The 19,915-nt window shown below is 38.3% G+C and overlaps 7 protein-coding genes across 10 annotated transcripts; 3 read left to right on the top strand and 4 right to left on the bottom strand.

Annotated features, from left to right (window-relative positions):
- Positions 1 to 304: 304 nt before the first annotated feature.
- On the top strand, positions 305 to 3,596 carry LOC17882385 (putative pentatricopeptide repeat-containing protein At5g08310, mitochondrial). Of its 3 annotated transcripts, none has more exons than XM_023781964.1 (2): positions 305 to 3,043; positions 3,190 to 3,596. In XM_023781964.1, exon 1 carries the CDS (start codon positions 385 to 387, stop codon positions 2,875 to 2,877), a length of 2,493 nt encoding a protein of 830 aa, XP_023637732.1. In that variant the 5' UTR covers positions 305 to 384; the 3' UTR covers positions 2,878 to 3,043; positions 3,190 to 3,596. The 3 variants fall into 3 exon arrangements, with proteins under 3 accessions (XP_023637732.1, XP_006286449.1, XP_023637731.1); XM_006286387.2 differs by having other exon boundaries at positions 3,136 to 3,596; XM_023781963.1 differs by having other exon boundaries at positions 3,123 to 3,596.
- A 291-nt stretch (positions 3,597 to 3,887) lies between these two features.
- On the top strand, positions 3,888 to 5,618 carry LOC17882954 (pentatricopeptide repeat-containing protein At5g08305). The gene has a single exon (XM_006290086.2). The coding sequence runs from the start codon at positions 3,907 to 3,909 to the stop codon at positions 5,512 to 5,514; it is 1,608 nt and encodes a 535-aa protein (XP_006290148.1). The 5' UTR covers positions 3,888 to 3,906; the 3' UTR covers positions 5,515 to 5,618.
- A 154-nt stretch (positions 5,619 to 5,772) lies between these two features.
- LOC17883642 (succinate--CoA ligase [ADP-forming] subunit alpha-1, mitochondrial) lies at positions 5,773 to 8,206 on the bottom strand. The gene is made up of 7 exons (XM_006288017.2): positions 7,841 to 8,206; positions 7,370 to 7,579; positions 7,062 to 7,232; positions 6,665 to 6,788; positions 6,396 to 6,457; positions 6,217 to 6,298; positions 5,773 to 6,129 (listed from the first exon to the last, which is right to left on the bottom strand). Exons 1-7 carry the CDS (start codon positions 8,090 to 8,092, stop codon positions 5,987 to 5,989), a joined length of 1,044 nt encoding a protein of 347 aa, XP_006288079.1. The 5' UTR covers positions 8,093 to 8,206; the 3' UTR covers positions 5,773 to 5,986.
- A 370-nt stretch (positions 8,207 to 8,576) lies between these two features.
- On the bottom strand, positions 8,577 to 9,757 carry LOC17881444 (thioredoxin-like protein YLS8). The gene is made up of 2 exons (XM_006288797.2): positions 9,561 to 9,757; positions 8,577 to 9,108 (listed from the first exon to the last, which is right to left on the bottom strand). Exons 1-2 carry the CDS (start codon positions 9,678 to 9,680, stop codon positions 8,800 to 8,802), a joined length of 429 nt encoding a protein of 142 aa, XP_006288859.1. The 5' UTR covers positions 9,681 to 9,757; the 3' UTR covers positions 8,577 to 8,799.
- Positions 9,758 to 10,003: 246 nt separating this feature from the next.
- LOC17882341 (porphobilinogen deaminase, chloroplastic) lies at positions 10,004 to 12,215 on the top strand. Its single transcript, XM_006287871.2, has 5 exons — positions 10,004 to 10,370; positions 10,810 to 11,215; positions 11,304 to 11,510; positions 11,622 to 11,799; positions 11,896 to 12,215. The coding sequence occupies exons 1-5, from the start codon at positions 10,126 to 10,128 to the stop codon at positions 12,006 to 12,008; spliced, it is 1,149 nt and encodes a 382-aa protein (XP_006287933.1). The 5' UTR covers positions 10,004 to 10,125; the 3' UTR covers positions 12,009 to 12,215.
- On the bottom strand, positions 12,185 to 14,243 carry LOC17882022. 2 transcript variants are annotated; one of them, XM_023780941.1, is made up of 5 exons: positions 14,043 to 14,242; positions 13,789 to 13,851; positions 13,537 to 13,631; positions 13,159 to 13,400; positions 12,185 to 13,068 (listed from the first exon to the last, which is right to left on the bottom strand). In XM_023780941.1, exons 3-5 carry the CDS (start codon positions 13,545 to 13,547, stop codon positions 12,278 to 12,280), a joined length of 1,044 nt encoding a protein of 347 aa, XP_023636709.1. In that variant the 5' UTR covers positions 13,548 to 13,631; positions 13,789 to 13,851; positions 14,043 to 14,242; the 3' UTR covers positions 12,185 to 12,277. The 2 variants fall into 2 exon arrangements, with proteins under 2 accessions (XP_023636709.1, XP_006290205.2); XM_006290143.2 differs by lacking the exon at positions 13,789 to 13,851 and having other exon boundaries at positions 14,043 to 14,243.
- Positions 14,244 to 14,425: 182 nt separating this feature from the next.
- Positions 14,426 to 19,245, bottom strand: LOC17881374 (serine carboxypeptidase-like 35). The gene is made up of 8 exons (XM_006287568.2): positions 18,875 to 19,245; positions 16,502 to 16,609; positions 16,222 to 16,410; positions 16,018 to 16,106; positions 15,632 to 15,925; positions 15,405 to 15,541; positions 14,932 to 15,024; positions 14,426 to 14,821 (listed from the first exon to the last, which is right to left on the bottom strand). The coding sequence occupies exons 1-8, from the start codon at positions 19,155 to 19,157 to the stop codon at positions 14,563 to 14,565; spliced, it is 1,452 nt and encodes a 483-aa protein (XP_006287630.1). The 5' UTR covers positions 19,158 to 19,245; the 3' UTR covers positions 14,426 to 14,562.
- Between the last annotated feature and the right edge of the window lie 670 nt (positions 19,246 to 19,915).

The raw sequence follows: 19,915 nt of genomic DNA, 5'->3' as shown, positions 1-19,915 counted from the left end.
ATTGCTAATATTTGCATAACTTGATACTATAAGAAAAAGCTTTTATCATTAATCAAAGAAATAAAAAATAAAAACTTTAGTATAATAAAAATTATAATGTCTCAAATTCTCGTAACGAAGACTCCCAAAAACAAAACAGATCGTATAAAAAAGTTCTATTAGAAAAAGAGAAATATATTCTTCGTTATTAGTTGACATTTGTCGGCAACAAAAGATAGAGGTTGACCTTATACAACTTAAAAACACGTCTGCAAAATTCGCGTTTCAAATTCGCTTCCTCCAACCAAACCAACATTGCGTAAGCCAAAATACGGTCTTCTTCAGGGTTTAGGAAAATCGAAAATCACATACGAAAGGGGTTTTTGCGGAGTAGTGTATTTTCTCATGGCCTTCTCGAGAATCGCTCTTCTTTGCCATCGATTCTCTAGACAAGAGCAACGCCAACTTCACAGACCATTCACCACGAAGCTAGATAACACCAGATTCATCCATCCCAATCAATCCAAGCTTGCCCAAAACCTTATTGCGATCTTCACAAGACAGCCTTTTTCCCCTGACGACCCTGAGTTACTGAGACTCTCTCCAGAGCTGAACACCAAGGTAGTTGAGACCGTCTTGAATGGCTTTAGGAGGTGGGGTTTGGCTTATCAGTTCTTTAATTGGGCTTCTAATCAGAAAGATTATAGAAATGATATGTATGCTTACAATGCCATGGCTTCTATCCTATCACGTGCTCGACAAAATGCCTCACTGAAAGCTTTGGTTGGAGATGTTTTGAATTCTCGTTGTTTCATGTCCCCTGGAGCGTTAGGGTATTTTATTAGGTGTTTGGGTAATGCTGGGCTGGTGGAAGACGCAATCTTGGTTTTTGATCGAGTTAGAGAGATGGGTCTTTGTGTTCCCAATGTATATAGTTATAACTGTTTGTTCGAAGCAATTTCTAAGTCGAATTCAAGCTCCGCTGAGTTGGTTGAGGCGAGGCTGGATGAGATGAGGGATTGCGGGTTTCAGTTTGATAAATTTACACTTACTCCAGTTTTGCAGGTTTACTGTAAAACTGGCAAGACTGAGAGAGCCTTGAGTGTTTTCAATGAGATTCTTAGTCGAGGCTGGCTTGATGAACATATTTCAACTATCTTGGTTGTATCATTTTGCAAGTGGGCTCAGGTGGATAAGGCGTTTGAGTTGATTGAGATGTTAGAAGAACGCCACATTAGGTTGAACTTTAAGACATATTATGTTTTGATTCATGGTTTCGTAAAGGAGTCTCGGATTGATAAAGCGGTTCAGTTGTTTGAGAAAATGCGTCGGATGGGTATTGAAGCTGATATTGCATTGTATGATGTGTTGTTAGGTGGACTTTGCAAGCATAAAGATCTTGAGATGGCTCTTAGTTTGTATTTGGAGATTAAGAGGTCAGGAATTCCACCTGATAGAGGAATACTTGGGAAGCTAATATGTTCTTTTTCTGAAGAAAGTGAATTAAGTCGGATTACAAAAGTGATCATCGGAGATATAGACACAAAATCTGTGATGCTTCTTTACAAATCTTTATTGGAGGGGTTTATAAAGAATGATTTGGTGCACGAGGCTTACAATTTTATTCAGAACCTCATGGGAAGTCATGAGTCGGATGGTTTGTCTGAGATTATCAAGCTTCTTAAGGATTATAATAAAGCAATCCTCCCAGATTCAGATTCTCTTAGCATTGTGATTGACTGTTTAGTCAAAACTAACAAACTGGATATGGCAGTGACATTGTTATGTGATATTGTCCAGAATGGCCTTACACCAAGTCTTATGATTTACAACAACATAATAGAGGCGATGTGTAAAGAAGGAAGGTTGGAAGAGAGCTTGAAACTCTTAGGAGAAATGAAGGATGCCAGAGTTGAACCAAGTCAATTCACACTTAATTGTATTTATGGTTGTTTGGCTGAACGATGCGATATTGCAGGGGCACTTGATCTGCTGAAAAAGATGCGTTTTTATGGATTTGAGCCATGGATAAAGCATTCGACTTTCCTTGTCAAAAAACTTTGTGAGAATGGGATGGCTTTTGATGCTTGCAAATACCTTGATGATGTGGGCGGAGAAGGTTTCCTTGGTCACATGGTTGCCTATACTGCTGCAATTGATGGCGTCATTAAAAATGAGGGAGTAGATAGAGGTTTAGAGTTATTTCGAGACATAGGTTCGAAAGGTCATTGCCCTGATGTGATTGCATATAATGTATTGATAAAGGCTCTATGTAAAGCATATAGAACTACGGAAGCTGATAACCTGTTTAACGAAATGGTATCGAAAGGACTAAAACCTTCTGTTGCAACATATAACAATTTGATAGATGGATGGTGCAAGGAAGGTGAGATTGAACGGGTCATGTCTTGTATAGCAAGGATGTGTGAGGATGAGAAAGACCCTGATGTTATTACTTATACTAGCTTAATCCATGGGCTATGCGCTAGTGGAAGACCTAGTGAAGCAATCTCTTGTTGGAATGAAATGAAGGGCAAAGCTTGCTTTCCAAATAGAATTACTTTCATGGCACTTATTCAAGGTCTTTGCAAGTGTGGCTGGTCTAGTGAAGCCTTGATTTATTTTCGTGAGATGGAAGAAAAGGAAATGGAGCCTGATTCAGCTGTTTACTTATCACTTGTGAGCTCTTTTCTGTCAAGTGAAAACATCAGTGCTGGGTTTGGGATATTCAGAGAAATGGTTAATGAAGGAAGATTTCCGGTTTCGGTAGATAGAAACTATCTACTTGCTGTTGATGCGACAAATAAGTTTGTGGATGACTCTAAGACGTCATGTTATCTTACAGGTCTAATTAAAAACGGCAGATTTCCAATTGTAGCTGTTTTGAGTAGAAAATGAGTCAAAAGCCAAACGCTTCTAATTGAAACAGGGGATACTTACCAAGATCGGTTGCAGAGCTGCTCAGCTGATGATTTAGTATAAGCTCAGCGTTGAAACCAATAAGAAGCTAGCTCCTTGTTGCTAATCTTGGTCTGGTGACATGGACCCAGCACATTCTTGCAAGGTATTTGCTTTGGACCAATATTTTATTGTCCTCTTAACGTTATGCACTTACATCAGAAGAAAAAACATGTAAGAATTAGTGTCTCTATATAGGTTTGGACCATTAATAGCAAGGCTTATGTCGACGTTACAATTACTGGCAACCAGGTTTCGCAAGTTATCTTTGATGAGATTATGCGCAGAGGTTCAGTACTATATGGATCAGTACTTCATTGGCTGGCAATGCTATGATTCAAACAAAACTGTTGCTGAAACTTCTGATATTCAATACGGGTTCTCAACGAGTTACTCATAGCTTTGCACGCAATGTTCAAGCTCAGATAGTTGCATTTGGATCCAGAGTGAAGATGAAAAATTTAAGATATGAATCTGAGATGTATACCAGGATTCCCAGTTGGATAAAGCAGTAAAAGCTTTTTGTCTATGGAATCCAGAAGTTAGCTTTGTCTGTATATTTGCTAGATTTCTATTTATTTGTTGACAATAACTGGAAGTCTGGAATCCACCATTCTATTTATTTGTTTGTAAATAAAATTTTGCGTTGTAAGCTTTTAGTCCTCCTTCCCTTGCATATTGATATTGGATTGATAAAAGGAAAAGGAGAGAATGACCAATAAAACCGTGATCTTGTATTTCCAGACCAAATAGCCCAATAACCAAAAAAAAAGGGTGCGTTTGTTACAATTAAAACATCAGGTTTTTTTAAAATAGACAAAGTAAAAGACAGGGTTCATTTGTCGTTAAACTAAAACATCAGGGCTTAATCTACAACTTATAAATCTCGTTAGTGAAACAACCGATTCGATTCAAACGAAGTAGAAAAAGTTGAAATTCTTAAGCGCCACATTGTAGTAAAAGAGGTGAATGTTGAAATCATCATCGTCTCTCTTTGCGAACTCGATTCTGCGTCGCGGATGGAAATCAATGTCGGAGGTGTACAAAACACACGCCCTCCTGATCCAACTTGGTCTCTCCGAGGAAGAGCCTTTCGTTTCTCAAACTCTGTCTTTCTCTGCTCTGTCATCATCAGGCGACCTCAATTACGCTTACAGATTCTTGTCAAAACTATCTAATCCTCCGAATTACGGCTGGAATCTCGTAATACGAGGCTTCTCAAACAGCAGAAACCCCGAGAAATCGATCAGCGTTTATATCCAGATGTTGAGGTCCGGGTATTCACCTGATCATATGACCTATCCATTTCTCTTGAAGTCAAGTTCTCGTCTTTCGAACAGAAAAATTGGTGGGTCTTTGCATTGCTCCGTCGCTAAAACTGGGTTTCAGTGGGATTTGTTCATATGTAATACTCTTTTTCATATGTATGGTTTGTTGCGAGACAGAGCTTCTGCGCGTAAGCTGTTTGATGAAATGCCTGTCAAGAACTTGGTCACTTGGAATGCTATTTTAAATGTGTATGCCAAGTGTGGGGATGTTGTTTCAGCAAGACAGGTGTTTGATGAAATGACTATGAGAGATGTTGTGTCTTGGAGTTCTATGGTCGATGGGTATGTAAAAACCGGTGATTATAACGAAGCGTTAGAGATTTTCGATCAGATGATGAGAATAGGTTCATCAATGGCAAATGAAGTCACTATGGTTAGTGTTTTGTGCGCTTGTGCTCACTTGGGTGCGTTAAATCGAGGAAAGACGGTACATCGATATATACTCGAGGAGCATTTGCCCTTAACAGTTATATTGCAGACATCTCTTATTGATATGTATGCTAAATGCGGCTCAATAGGAGACGCTTGGGGCGTGTTTTGTAGAGCATGCGTTAAGGAAACAGATGCACTGATGTGGAATGCTATGATTGGAGGGCTTGCAAGTCACGGGTTCGTTAGGGAGTCATTCCAATTGTTTCACAAAATGCAAGAATCTAAGATTAACCCAGACGAGATAACATACTTGTGCTTGCTTGCTGCTTGTTCCCATGGTGGGTTAGTGAAAGAAGCGTGGTATTTCTTTAATAGTCTAAAGAAAAGCAGATTGGAACCACAGAGCGAGCATTATGCTTGTATGGTTGATGTGCTTTCTAGAGCTGGTCTAGTTAAAGACGCACATGATTTTATATCTGAAATGCCCATAAAACCGACGGGTGCAATGTTGGGTGCTTTGGTTAATGGGTGTATAAACCATGGAAACTTTGAGCTTGCGGAAATAGTTGCAAAGAAGAGTATTGAGTTGCAACCGCATAATGATGGACGATATGTCGGGCTGGCAAACGTTTATGCTATCAACAAGCGGTTTGGCGCAGCTCGGTCTATGAGAGAAGCAATGGAGAAAAAAGGAGTGAAGAAAATTGCGGGACACAGTATAGTTGAATTGGATGGTACACGACATAGATTCTTAGCTCATGACAAAACACATGTTCACTCCGAGAAAATCTATGCAGTGTTAAAGCTAATTGAAACTTGGATCAATTTCGATGTTGACTATGATGATACTGAAGACACCCATTGTTTTTGTTTTTAAGAATTTCATAGTAATTTCTTAGATAAAAGTTCAACTAAATTAAGTTGAGAAACATTAATGGTTCAAAGGTTAGAGTAGAACAATTTTGATGGGTTAGTCTTTAAGCTGACTATAAATTACAGAAAATCAGAATTTTATTTCATCTGAGTCCTCCAAATAATCTATATCTGATTATTTTTTGGTATCAGTAAAAGATGTATAAAGAAACATTGATTCACTTTTGTTTCTTGTAATGGACGATACTATTAGTCACTGTAATGCAATAAACGTACCGATTTTTCTTTTGAACAACTTCTCATCATCAAATCATTTGATTATCACTCTTTTTCAATTGGAAAAAAATCATATCAATTTAGCAAAACAACCCCAAAAGTGTGCGCAGCCATCAATGGCGTGGAATTAGGGTTTTTTTTCTTTTTTTTTGAAGGTTTCAAAATGGAAAAAAAAGAACCGGGAGCTAGTGAAATTCACTTCACTGCTTCAAAAGACCTCTTTCTTGAAAGAGCTCATACATCGCCGCTCCAATCTTAGCCGGGGATTCAACAACCTTTACTCCGGCATCATTCAAACTCTTAATTTTGTCCTGAGCCGTACCTTTACCACCGGAAACAATCGCTGCAACAAATATAAACCACGAGAGTGAGTGAGAGCAAAAAGACCAAAAGTGGTCAATCCGATTTAAGAGTTATATAAAGGAAATACCTCCGGCGTGACCCATTCGACGACCAGGTGGTGCAGTAAGTCCAGCAATAAAAGCAACAACAGGCTTCTCAGTACCACTTGCCTGTTTATATTCACCGAAAACCAAAGTTGAATAAACTAAGAATGAATATAGAGCGAGATGAACCAAAGTTGAAAGAGATTCGCAATGGTATTATTACCTTTATCAATGCTGCAGCATCTTCTTCTGCAGTGCCTCCAATTTCTCCAATGAGAACAATACCTGAAACCGCCAGCTTTTTCTTAGTTTTAAAACTGAGCTACTATCTACGCTACGAAAAGAGAGGAACCAACGGAATCGAAGCCATCTAAAGAAAGAATCTTGCAACCTAAAGAAATTAAGTATGCATGCGCTAGAGGAAAAGATAATTTTGGGAAACCGTGAATAAGAGTTAAGATAATGTTAGTAACTCGAGCTCGCAAACATTACCTTCTGTTTGAGGATCAACAAAGAATTTCTCCAAGCAGTCGACAAAGTTTGTCCCATTAAAGGGATCCCCACCAATTCCAACACAAGTGGATTGGCCTAGACCCACTGCAGTTGTTTGGAAAACCTGCATGAAAGTTAAAATGAAACAACGTTTACAAATCTTGAAAACAAGGGCTAATATCAAAATTCAGAACCATCAAAACTCCCTCTATATAAATTGTCAAAAGCAACATTAACGACAAAGCAAGAACCATATTAAATTTAACCTTGGGAGTGAGTAATAGACAAGAAACCAAGAATATTATCTAAGATTATTCCCAGGCGAAAGGCTATGGTGAAATAAAACTCGGGATAGATGGAGACAAAGAAAAATGCATAAAACATAAAAAGACCTTACAGCTTCATATGTCAAGGTTCCAGATCGCGAGACAATTCCAATCTTCCCAGGCTTGTGGATGTATCCCGGCATAATTCCAATCTTGCATTCACCAGGCTTGATAATCCCAGGGCAGTTTGGACCAATCAGCCTAGTTTTTGATTGACCGTTAAGAGCATGCTTTACACGTACCTAAATCAGAAACAACACAGGTTCTAAGTCAGAGAGAGAAGCACAAGAGATAATTAAATGAGTATGCAATCATATGTACTAAGCATTGTAGGAGATACAACAAACAAAAACGAAGGCATGACGATGATAATATGTACCATGTCATGCTGAGGGATTCCTTCAGTAATACACACAATAAGATCCAATTCAGCCTCTATACCCTCCATAATAGCAGCGGCAGCAAAAGGCGCAGGTACATAAATCACAGAGGCATTGGCTTTCGTCTCAGCCTTAGCTTCAGCAACAGAGTTGAAAACAGGGAGACCTAAGTGTTCTGTTCCACCCTTCTTTGGTGTCACTCCTGCCACCTTTAACAAGGTAAAAACACACACAAGCTAAATTAGCAAAGCCATATTTGCCTTAAAGCAATCTCATCAACAAACACAGAAAGGTAAGAAAAAAAAACATTTCATCACTAAGATCTGACTAGTGTGTCACATGGTCTAAGAAATCCCAAGAATAACAAAACAGAGTGGGCACTAAAATCACTAGAACATCATCTAAACCAATGTAATCGGCAGAATAGAGAAAAAGCCAATTCGGAGAACATTAATAAAATCACGATTTACCATTTTGGTTCCGTACTCAATGGCTTGCTCAGTGTGGAAAGTGCCGTTCTTTCCGGTGATGCCTTGACAGAGGACTCGTGTGTTTTTGTCAACGAACACAGCCGCAGGAGGATGAGGATCCGACGCGAAAGAGCGAGATTGGGTCAACGAAGTGAGAGACTGGCATGACGGGAAAACCTCGGAGCCGCCGGTAGAACAACGGCGAGCTTTCGATGACAGAGATCCGATAAGCCTTGCGACTTGCCTAGACATGATTGATTGGCTTCTTCTTGGTGTTCCCGATCCGAATCAAGTTGTGAACCCTAAAACTGTGTGAAGGCGAGAAAAAAAGAAATGGTAGCAAAGAGAAAATTCAGCGGAGCTTCGTTTCGAAGAATCAGCTGGGTGCTGCGATCAAAAGCCGACAAAAGAGGCTTCCTTTAAAGGCTTCTCAAAATTTTAGCCCAAACCCATTCTTTCTAGATGATGGACTTTTCAGAATTTTTTAAAAATGTTTATTTTTCAGTAATTCGGTCAAACAAAAATAACCTAAAATCATAATCTCAAATACATCAACCAAAAAAATCATAATCTCAAATAATTATTTATCTTTAATATTCAAATTGACTTGTTTAATTTTCAACAATACGGATTTTCTGAAGTAAATTCTTCATAAGTAGACCAAATTGTATAATTATTATAGCTAAGATGTCCTATGTCAGTCACCTTTTGTTTCCTGAGAAGAAGAACAAGCATATACAACACATAAACCCAATATCGGCTTCCAAATTTCATTTCACTGAATTATGTTCGAAGCAAGTAGTAGTTACATACATAAATGGAGAATAACCGAAACAGCAAGCAAAAACCAGAATCACAATCATCAAAGCATATATGAAACCAGTTCATGGGTTATTTCAGCCGACCAGAATCAATAGACTCGAAGGTTTAAACAAACTAGATAGTGTTGGGAAGCCCGGTTAGTAGCGGTACTTGGTGGAGTAATCTTTTGGAGCAATCACCAACCCACGACCCTTCCTTGCACCGCGGTAGACGGTTTCGATGATATCGATGAACTCTTGCTTGTCCTTGAGAGCCCAGTTGATCTTGTTGTTGTTACCAGTTCCAAGATCGATCATGATGTGTTTGTTCCTGAAGAAGAACATGACCGTTGAAGGATCATACAGCTCGTACATAGTGTTGAAGTCTGGAACCTCAGTGATGTCCACAAGATAAATGACTGCAAAGTTCTTAATCGTCTCAGCAACCGAAGCTAGCACCTCATCCATCTGAAAAAAGAAAAAATCAAAATCACAGAATCAAAACCAGAGACCACAAAGAGAATAGCTGGTATATACGAACCACATTACTGAAACGTTAATTTCCATCAGTTCCATTATAAAGAACAAAACGAATGGCTCTAAAGTTTCAAACAAACGAAATCACCGAATCAGCCATTAAAAAAAAAAAAAAAAGCAGAGAACACACACTAAAACACAAGTCCGAACGAAACTTCTATAGCTAAACAACTCTAAAGATTAAGATTACTAGAGAAAAGCTTATTTTCATCAGTATCGAGCTAAAGAACACACGAATGGCTAAATTAAAAAACAATCACCACAGAATATCGCAATTTCCCAGCACGAAAGGATCCTAATCTAATCAAAACATAAAATCGAGCTCAAGATGGAAAAAAAAACGAAAAAAAAAAGAAGTAAAGAGGAAGAAGGGTTTCACAGACCTGCATACAAGTCTCATCCCAGTCGTGGCCGAATCGAATGACGACGAGACGCTCTTCCTCGGCCAGAATCGCCTGATCCACGGCCCAGCCGGAGTGCAGATGCGGTAGAAGATACGACATCCTCTCTCTTTATCTCTAGACAATTCCGATCTGTTTTTTCTTTCAATTCAATCTTTTTCTCTCTTGCCCTAAATTTCATATTCGATTCCCAATTTTGTTGACGGTGACGGCGCGTCGATTCCACGCGAGAACCGCTCTAAGTAGCTGGACTAAAGCCCATGAGAATATTTACTTTCGGCCCAATAAAGTTAAACCCAAGAGACTGCGAAACGGACGGTGATAAAGGTAGTAGAACACCAGAATCTGGAATGAGTCGTACGTAGAGGATTAAACCTCTAAAATCTAATTATCCTATCCAATATCCTCTCATAGAGGTGAGAGCTAAGATTTTCCCATCAACTCCATTTTGAAGCCAAATTCTCTGATCTCTCTCTTTCATTTTGTTTTCCCTCTAAATCTCTCCAACGATTCCAAATCTCACTTCACCTTTGCTTCACCTGAATCCATGGATATCGCTTCTTCATCTCTCTCCCAAGCTCACAAGGTTGTTCTCACGCGTCAACCTTCTTCTCGGGTCAACTCCTGCTCCCTTGGTTCGGTCTCCGCTATTGGATTCTCGCTTCCGCAAATCAGCTCTCCAGCTTTAGCTCAATGTCGCCGGAAACAGAGCTCTTCTGGGTTCGTGAAAGCTTGCGTTGCTGTTGAACAGAAGACCCGAACTGCTATCATCAGAATTGGCACAAGGGGAAGGTAAATTTCTCTCTTTTTTCTTCCATTACTGATCTTGGTAGATTCCATTAACTCTTTTGAGTCTATGAGCTCCTGAATGCTATTGGGTTGGCCTTGCTTCCCTTAATCCCGATTCGAAGTATCCGTTACTGATACTCTGGTCTGATCCGTTTTCTTGGTTTTCTGGGATTTATTGTAAACAATATCAACAACTACCCATGTATAGATGGTATAGTGTATAATTTGTTAAGCTGGAGATGAGATATGGTGCTCTTGGTTCTTTCTTCGACAATCTCCTGCATTGATTGAAAAGATCATGTTTTTGTGTACTCCATTGATGTAAGCTCATACAAACAAAAGTTCAGTAGCCAGATGTATAAATGGTGAATGAGTTTAACTTCTGATGCGTCTTTATCTTCCTTATTTTTTTCTGCTTATATACTCTCACTGTGTAGGACAGTCCTCTAGCACTTGCTCAAGCATACGAGACACGAGAAAAGCTCATGTCTAAACACCCAGAACTCGTTGAAGATGGAGCTATTCACATTGAGATCATTAAAACCACCGGTGACAAGATTCTATCTCAACCGCTTGCTGATATTGGTGGGAAAGGACTTTTCACTAAAGAAATAGACGAGGCCTTAATAAACGGCCATATTGACATAGCTGTTCACTCAATGAAAGATGTCCCAACTTACTTACCTGAGAAAACGATTTTACCTTGCAACCTTGTGCGTGAGGATGTACGGGATGCTTTTATTTGTCTGACTGCAGCCTCGTTAGCTGAGCTTCCAGCTGGAAGCGTTGTTGGAACAGCTTCTCTCAGGAGAAAATCGCAGATTCTCCACAAATATCCTGCATTACATGTAATTCACAACATAGAGACTGCCATTTCTAAAGGATCCGTGTTATCTTTCTTACAATTGTTGATTAATGCTTTTATTGCCTATGCAGGTTGAGGAAAACTTTAGGGGTAATGTGCAGACAAGACTATCAAAGCTTCAAGGAGGAAAGGTCCAAGCAACTCTATTAGCACTAGCTGGTCTTAAGAGATTAAGTATGACAGAGAACGTCGCATCTATCTTATCTCTAGATGATATGCTTCCAGCTGTTGCTCAAGGAGCTATTGGAATTGCCTGTAGAACCGATGATGATAAAATGGTATCTAAGTTTTCTTGAATTCACTCTACCCGATTATGTTTCTCCTTATGGGACCTTTAGATATATTGTTAATGAATAAATTATCCGATTGGTGGTATTTTACATCTGTAGGCAACTTACTTAGCCTCATTGAACCACGAGGAATCAAGACTAGCAGTTTCATGCGAGAGAGCGTTTCTTTTAACGTTAGATGGCTCATGCCGGACTCCAATTGCTGGATACGCTGCCAAGGACGAAGAAGGCAACTGCGTTTTCAGAGGATTGGTTGCTTCCCCTGACGGTACTAAAGGTATGAAAACATTTCTATATTAACACACATGAGAGGATAAACACATTCCCATTGAAAAATCATCATTCATTTCTCATATTTCCATCTTTGTATCAGTTCTTGAGACCTCTAGAAAGGGTCCATACGTGTATGAAGACATGGTGAAGATGGGAAAAGATGCAGGCCAAGAATTGCTTTCTCGTGCTGGTCCTGGCTTCTTCGGCAACTGAGTCATGCAAAGAAGAGGAGGAAGAGACGTGACACGGACAAAGTCTAGGGTTTAGGAGTAATTCAACATCTTCAAGTCCCGTTTCTTCCTCCTAGATTTGTTGTAACTTTTTTGATTTTTTGAGAGAGACGTAACCTTTTGTTTATTGATTGTTTTGTTGTATTTAGATTAAAGCCATCTTGCAAATGTATCCTTTTTATTATTCTCACTAAAACTAGTTCCCAAAATTCAGAGAAACTAAATGAAAACAGGAGTTTTTAACTCAATCTCCTAAGATTCATCTTCATCTTCATCAACTGGAGTATACCAATCGGGTTTTCTCTTAGAATTGCTCAGCCTGTAATTCAGCATTAGTTCCTCATTGCACAACGCTCTTGTAGCCACTAGAACAAGTGTCTTCAGTACGGGAGCATCCAAACTGGTATGATTCCCTTTCCTAGATAAGAAGCTTCCAGATCTCCTCAACTTTACATCTGCTGTGTTCCCGCAAGCTACATTTGGAATGTAAGCTCGCATCTCTGTCTCTGACAAAGGGAAGTCGTACGGGCAAATCATGACATTAGGATCCATGTCTTTACCAGGGTGGTTGGTGAAATGACCAAACGCCAACGGGTTTCTCATTTCGAGAACCGTTCCTACATTACCCGAACTTTCAAGCGGCCTCAGCATCTTTAATACCTTGTCTGTAACGTTTTCCGCAGTTGTAACCTCTGTTGTGAGCTCAGGTGTTGTAAAGGAGCTGTTCCATACTTCCCGTGATTCTCCTCCACGTCCCCATGGTTGAGCGTTTATTACCGTCCCATCATGCCCAGTAATCACATATGAGTTCTGAGCATCGACATTCGGAAACCCAGGAATGTATCTGTAGAATGCAGGAGAGTAGATCACACCAGGGTAAAAGGCCAAGACAGCTCCCACATCTGCTTCACCTTCAATGAAACAACCCTGACCCGCTTCTTTATGAGGTATTAACGATGGTCTGATGTCAAGGGTGTAGCCAATACGATCCTTTAATCGATGTGAGACTTCAGCGAGTTTCAAAGGTTTCGTCTCAGGAACAACTGTGCTGAAGAAGAATCAGTGGAAAATGATTAAGATGATAAGGAACTAGAGAGTATCATTAGTTCATTACACATATTATCATGACTCACTGAGCTTTTCTGCAATAGGAACATCTTTCTCCCTTCTCGATTCTGATCCTGACTCATGTAGTTCCTTTGCCTTGTCAATATGGGCAAGAAGAATCTCGTCCATTGAAGAACAGAATTTTTCGACTTGGTAGTGAATGTTCTCTTGAACCTGCTTCTGTTGCTCAGATAATGTGGCTTTACTGGCAATCTCGATGATCTCTTCTGCATCTGCCTCTTCGGCATCTCGTCCCAAACGATTATAGCTATATCACAGAGAATATTTCGTGAGCAATATAACCGAATGAACTTTATAACAATGGCGGGTACTAACACTGAGCTTATAGTCTATAAAGTATAAACAGAAACTCATCATCATTACATTAAAAAATAAAAAACAACCTTGTATACATAAACAGCTTGTTGATGTCGGCTTCAAATTGTAGTTGGCTTGGATGCTTAGCAAACGTGTTACTCTTAGCTAGAACACCAACACCCTGGAAACCTCACAAAGTAAGAAACCAGATCTCAGAACTTTCTGATCAAAAGGAGGGTAAAATTTCCGACAAACTGAGATTTTCAGTCACACTAATACCTCAAAACCTGTCGCAATAACATAAAATTGTTCATAGAGAAACTTAAAACTACATTTACCAACAGAAAGCGAATCGTTGAGAGTTAATGAGCTTCATAGTACTCACTCGCATATGCTAAAAGCTACAAACAGAGTGATACATAGCTAAGTTCAAAGGTAGCAACTTTTCATTTAATGAAGGACTAAATCCTACAGAAGACTCGACCTTTCTTCATATCCAGCATGTAAAAAGTAAAAACCCATACCAAAGAGGAAATTTCAACAAGAAAAAATTTGTTGGAAAAGGACTGGAAGATAAGAGTATTTATATCACCTGCTGAAATTTGTTGAAAAGGAATGCAATTTTCGCAAACGCCATTACTTCTCTCCTCTCTTCGAATCGAGAAGCAGAGAAGAAGAGGAGTCGATGGTGTGCTTCAGTTTTCTTTGGAAGATTACAAGTCAAACGACGCAGGTGCTGCCTCGCCAGTCGCCTCACCTAAACCATTCCGCTATGGTTGGATCCAGTTCATGTTAATGGGCCTCAATGTACCCCCGTTCACTGTTTTTGTTATTTCAAGGGCCCTTTCGTCTCTCCCAAATTTTGTCAAATTAAGTGTTCGATTTTAACTGAAAACAAATAATATGAGTCTCAAAATTAAAAAAATTAATGTAACAGAGTGAAAAAAAAAAAAAAAACATGTACTGAACTTTGATAACCAATAAAATTATTTGAAAATTATTAATTCATTTTTTATTCATCAATTGAAACTTATTAAATCAATTGCATGGGTAAAGTACAAAACAAACGTTCCCAATTAAACGACAGCTTCTTGCCATGACTTGGCGTATCATCAGAAGCGTTTTGAAGGCAAAGGGACTGAAGAAAGGAAATGAGAGAATAAGGTGAGAGATTGCTGGGGAGCAAAGGCCGGAACCTGGTGGCCGGCTCCTCTCACCGTGACAAAACTTAGCCCTCCGGCATAAGTCTCAACCCATCCAGCTACTTGACTCTTGTGGAACCATGACCTCCACGGCGACTCCACCTTAAGTCCCATCTTTTTTATGCTGTAACGCGTTGATGTTACTGGAACTCTCCCATCCGTATCTCCGCTATAATTAATTAACCAACATTATTTGAACCCAATCAATTTAGAAATTAACTGACAATATATATATTGGGATTTTTTTCTCTTATGAACAATAAAGAAAATAATCAATACCTATAGATCCAGATGCGGAGGCCCCCCTTCGAGAGCTTCTGGATGATGGGAATCACGGTTGATGGAGCATCATTCCATTTCCTTATGACGTCACTGAATCACACGTACATACGCATACATATATATATATGTTGTTATTTTTGTCCAAATATATATATATATATATATACAGTGGCGGAGCCAGCCGTGACATTTACATGGGTCATTTTGATTTTTTTTCTGAGCTATAGAGTGACCATGAGGGTCAATTGACAAAGCTATAGAGCTATCAGTATGTGTATACTATAGTACTAATTGCCAAAGGCTAGAGATTTTGTTATTAGAAACATGATCAAAATTAACTAGGATTATCCAATATCCGATTTCTACTAATGAAATGTTATACTAGGGCAATAACTTAACATATAAAGTAAAACAAAGAAAGTCTCTAGCCTTTGGCAATTAGTACTATACGCAATGTAAGTATGACTAACCTGCAAGGAGTGTACGGATAAGGAATGTTTGTTACGTTCGCATGGAGTGCCACCTGCACATCTTTCCGGTTAAAATACTTTTCGGCATACCCTTCAGTGCATGGATCGTACCCGGCTGGCATCGTGTCCCACATGTCCTGAACCATTTAAACCTTTACAATGAGATATGAACGATGATGGTTACAACATTACAATGGTACAGTATGATGAAGTAGTTAATAACGTACGTCCGATGTAAGGAGGCGAGGAGACACAACGATTTTAGGTTTTCTTGGAGAGGATGAGGACAAAGAGGATAGGCAAACGGGAGTGTAGATGCTGTATATATCGATATCTGAGTAAGCGTCCATGAACCCTTTGAAATTGGCGTAGCATTGTTGGGTCTTGTTGGTGGCTTCTTCCTCAAAACGGCACGAGCCATGGATGTTAGTGTGGACCTCGTCCGATATTATAGCGTGGCTCCATGCGTAGTCCACTAGTCCTGCCATGTCTGTTGCCTCATTGATCACCGCGTTTCCTATCTGCAACGCAGTCACAAAACCAATACCTTTTATGTTTACTTATATCGCAAGGAACGTTGCTTCCTCGTCTTGCAAGTACATAGTGTGCATACCATGAAACCCTTGAGATTGATCTGAGTGTCTTTTGTAACCTTCTTATTCCTGTCGTAGATTGCCTCCGCAAGCTGAGGAACATAGTGACCTGAGAAAAGTTTTAAAGTCATAGCAAACCAATTCGAACAAGATTAAATCGTTCCTATTTTGGTATATATACTTCATAGTATAAAACACTTTTTTCTTTGGGATAAAGCACTTACCGGCGTAACTCTCTCCGGAGATGTAAAAGTCGTTGGTTCGGAACTCAGGGAATTTCATGAACCAATTGATCAAGAAGACAAGCGAGTCCGCTGCGGTAACTTGATCCCCAAGCTTCTGAAGATCCATTGGGTTATTGGTATACGAGAACCCAACCCCAACTGGTGCTTCCAAGAACAACATATTGGCCTCTGCACACCAAAAAAAAAATGTAACAACACCAGTTAATATTCGTATACACGTAGATAAATCTTATATAAATAGTAATCTAATTGGCGGTACCTTTGTTCCAAGAAAAATTATTGTAGGTAAGGTTGGCACCGTTAGTGTGGACAAGGAAAGGGCCTAGTTCTTGTGCAGCTCCATAAGCTATTGATGAGCAGCCCGGTCCTGCGTATTTTACTTTTGAATTTAGTTGATGCAAACTTTTCACCAAATATGCTAGTAAGTATAGCAAAAAAGTTTGAAAATAAAATGAAAATTTGACCAAAGTAAATAAATGGTTTGAAAGAGACGTAAACGATTGTCGAAATCATGTGGAGTTCACGGATTTGTCAGATAAGCAACTAAATTTGTCAGAAAAATAAAAATGAATAAGATTAGTCGTCGATATATATGTTTGAAATTAACTACCAGTCTATCAATTTTGTTATGAAATAACTACTATTAAGGTTTGATATCATTGATTAGATGGGATTGATGCTATGTATCGATCCTTTTAATCAAGCAATTCATGTAAAGGTGATATCTACTATCTAGTTTTGAGACGCGACCTGTCCACAACTCAATATTTATTATTAGACAGAGACAAGCTTTTTGTCTATTTCTATATGTATTATAAATATTAAACATCTTATCCCAATCTCTAGCCCCAATATAAAGACGAGCTTGATATTTTCTTTTCTCGTATCTCTAAATATCCTGATATCGGAATGAGCCGTTTGCGAATAAAGTAAATTCGTTAAATTGAATGAACAACTACCGAGAGGGAAAAAAAGAAAAGAAAAAGAAGATAAAGACAAAAAAAGACTTCAGAACACTCTCTAGAAACACAAGATTTGGACATTCATTGTTAAATAAAAAGGACATTGAATGTTAATGATACGAGTTCAATATCTGTCAGAGAGCCGGACCACCATTCACGTCTTCGTTATATTTTCTACCGAATGTGTATACTATAGTATGCTTTATTTCACATCTTCATAACAAATTTTGATGGAAAGGTTGATTTCCAATTTTATGATAAACTAATTGGTTTACTCAATTAGATCGAAGTTTCTTTTGAAGTGAAACTGATTTCCAAGTTTCACGTAAATAGATTATGGACAGGAGAGGAGTCTATTATAGGCAAACAATAATTCAATATTTTGTCCCGAAGAGGCAAGAACCTACTCGTTCCTCCACCGTGCATAGACCACAGAGATATTGAAGTGCGTTCCACCAAACGAAATACTACTATTAATTAAATTTTGTCGGCATTCCCAACTATCACATTTGCTATCACACTTCTCCATCAAGCACACAGTGGGAACCAAAGATATCGTTGAATAGTATGACTGAATGGTGTGTGTTTTTGGCAACTTTTCTTGAGCCATATATATACGACGTCTAAGTTATAGATACGTCTACAAGAATATAATCATATATGATATGATTTTACAAACAATATATATATATATATATATATGATTTTACAAACTATATATATATATGCTTTCAACAATTGCATTTATAGATTTTATAGATTTTCAACAATTGCATCGAAACGAAACGAGCATTTACTCTCATATATTACAATATATATGCGTTATATAATTGTATTTCTAGGAAGTGCTTAGTAAGTTAAATAGAAGGCAGAAGGGTTGTCTCTAAATCACGAGCAGATTGAATTTGGTAGGACAAAGTTTAGTTAGATATATCTTATAAATAAACTTGTAGTCCAAAACCAATTTCGTGTCTATATGTTAGGCCAAATCTTTGCACATAAGTTTTTTTTATATTAAACAAGTTTACGGCAAACAAATACTGTATTATATTCTTGGTTCTATATTTTCCAAACATCATTCACGGGCATCGTGATTAGACATCTACTAACCTAATTACCATGTCCCACGAGGCCACGAGCTAGATCATTTACGCCTATTTTTACAAAAATAGTACTATATATATATATATATATATATATATTACTTCTTAAGTAATTTGTTTTTAGGAAAAAAAAAGATTGTTCTAAAATATATCTCAATGATTGTTTCTTAATCTCAGATAAAACCATTAGAATTTAAAATTATGGTTCCAGTACAATTTTATTAGCGGTACATACATATCAATGTGTACGTACATATATAAATATAAAATATATGTTGGCAAAACAAAACTATGCAACATATATTTTGTATAATTTATCAATCAACATGAAAACAGTCGACGAAATGGAAGTAATTTAAGTTTAGTTCGAGAATATTCAAAATCTGAAAGACCAGTATACAAAAAATTCATCATGTATTGTCAAACCGCGCAAAAACAGTGAAAATTCGAATGAAATTGCGAATTAGAAACAATTCAAAGTTTGTATATATTACTCTTAGGTCAAATAAAAGTTATGTATGTGTGAATTATATAAGGGAGAGGGAAGAAGGAATGAGAAAAGCTGACCTCCGTTGAGCCAAAGGACGAGAGGACGACGAGGAGAGTTTTGTTGGGCTTCGAAGAACCAATAGAAAAGTGCTTTCTGCTTCTGTTCAGGCCCCAGATTCACGTAACCGGCGTAATGTTTAAAGTTAACCGTTTGCTGACCGGGCAAACCGGTTACAAGGTCATCTTCTTTCCTCCCGGATGAAGCCGTTGCCGTTGCCGTTACCTTCTTCTCCGGTCTCATACCACAGGCTATCGCCGGTAACACCAGAACACACAGTAGCCAAAGTGCGTTCTTCTTCATCGCCAAACGCTTTCTCCTCTCTCTCTCTCTCTCTCTTTTGTTTTTTCTTTTCTCTGTTCTTTCGAGTTTCGAAATAAAAGAGCAGATGAGAAAACGCCCCCACTTCTTCTACTTTGTACAGTGTTTTTTTCTTTAACCATATAGTCTTTTTTTTCATGATAGTTTTGTTTGTTTCTTATGCTTCACGTGAATATGTAATAACTTATAACCAAAACAAAAACAGTTTAATATTTCACTTCTTTTAGAAAAGGAAAATAAAAAAAGCTTATTGAAAGAAAAGTACTTCAAAGAATAGAAGAAAACACATTTTGGTACTGAAAAAATAGTTAATTCTGATATGTGTTTCTAATATTAATATAGTTTATTAATTATTATTATCAAATTGAGGGAAGATGCAAGTAACATACAACCACATCAAGCTTTATCGTATGAAACTACAATGACAGTGCCATGCTTTGATAGGATGATAACCATTCATAGGACAAAGAGACATTCACAAATGTCGATGGTACCAATTTCCTTTTTAATGGGCCTCATTGGCCCGTCCTTCCACTGCATTTTTTGTTTTTTTCGTATTTTTTGATACGTGAGTACTAATTACGTAGCGATATATGTAGAACTCGAATTGGATCCAAACTCGGGGAATTTCTTGAGCCAGAGAAAAAACAAGAGAATCCTCTGCCGTAACTTGATCTCCAAGCTTTTGAAGATCCATGAGGTTATTGTTGTACGAGAACCCAACTCCTACCGGTGAAACA

The sequence above is a fragment of the Capsella rubella genome, unplaced genomic scaffold (assembly GCF_000375325.1).
Source record: "Capsella rubella cultivar Monte Gargano unplaced genomic scaffold, Caprub1_0 scaffold_6, whole genome shotgun sequence".
Lineage (NCBI taxonomy): Eukaryota > Viridiplantae > Streptophyta > Magnoliopsida > Brassicales > Brassicaceae > Capsella > Capsella rubella.
Note: the sequence above shows the minus strand (reverse complement) of the source record. Positions and strands in the feature narration are given on the sequence as shown.

Excerpts from the sequence above, each read along its gene's own strand:
- LOC17882385 (XM_023781964.1), top strand. The coding sequence starts at position 385 with ATGGCCTTCTCGAGAATCGCTCTTCTTTGCCATCGATTCTCTAGACAA.
- LOC17882954 (XM_006290086.2), top strand. The coding sequence starts at position 3,907 with ATGTTGAAATCATCATCGTCTCTCTTTGCGAACTCGATTCTGCGTCGC.
- LOC17883642 (XM_006288017.2), bottom strand. The coding sequence starts at position 8,092 with ATGTCTAGGCAAGTCGCAAGGCTTATCGGATCTCTGTCATCGAAAGCT. Across the intron at positions 7,580-7,840 it reads TTGAGTACGGAACCAAAATG|GTGGCAGGAGTGACACCAAA; the intron begins GTAAATCGTGAT and ends ACCTTGTTAAAG. Across the intron at positions 6,299-6,395 it reads ATGCTGCAGCATTGATAAAG|GCAAGTGGTACTGAGAAGCC; the intron begins GTAATAATACCA and ends GAATATAAACAG.
- LOC17881444 (XM_006288797.2), bottom strand. The coding sequence starts at position 9,680 with ATGTCGTATCTTCTACCGCATCTGCACTCCGGCTGGGCCGTGGATCAG. Across the intron at positions 9,109-9,560 it reads GGGATGAGACTTGTATGCAG|ATGGATGAGGTGCTAGCTTC; the intron begins GTCTGTGAAACC and ends TTCTTTTTTCAG.
- LOC17882341 (XM_006287871.2), top strand. The coding sequence starts at position 10,126 with ATGGATATCGCTTCTTCATCTCTCTCCCAAGCTCACAAGGTTGTTCTC. Across the intron at positions 11,216-11,303 it reads ACAAATATCCTGCATTACAT|GTTGAGGAAAACTTTAGGGG; the intron begins GTAATTCACAAC and ends TTGCCTATGCAG. Across the intron at positions 11,800-11,895 it reads TTCCCCTGACGGTACTAAAG|TTCTTGAGACCTCTAGAAAG; the intron begins GTATGAAAACAT and ends TCTTTGTATCAG.
- LOC17882022 (XM_006290143.2), bottom strand. The coding sequence starts at position 14,087 with ATGGCGTTTGCGAAAATTGCATTCCTTTTCAACAAATTTCAGCAG. Across the intron at positions 13,632-14,042 it reads TTTTCAACAAATTTCAGCAG|GGTGTTGGTGTTCTAGCTAA; the intron begins GTGATATAAATA and ends TGAGGTTTCCAG. Across the intron at positions 13,401-13,536 it reads AAGCTGTTTATGTATACAAG|CTATAATCGTTTGGGACGAG; the intron begins GTTGTTTTTTAT and ends TCTGTGATATAG.
- LOC17881374 (XM_006287568.2), bottom strand. The coding sequence starts at position 19,157 with ATGAAGAAGAACGCACTTTGGCTACTGTGTGTTCTGGTGTTACCGGCG. Across the intron at positions 15,926-16,017 it reads TCAATCTCAAGGGTTTCATG|ATAGGAAACGCGGTGATCAA; the intron begins GTATGCACACTA and ends ACTGCGTTGCAG. Across the intron at positions 15,542-15,631 it reads CTCGCCTCCTTACATCGGAC|GACATGTGGGACACGATGCC; the intron begins GTACGTTATTAA and ends TAAATGGTTCAG.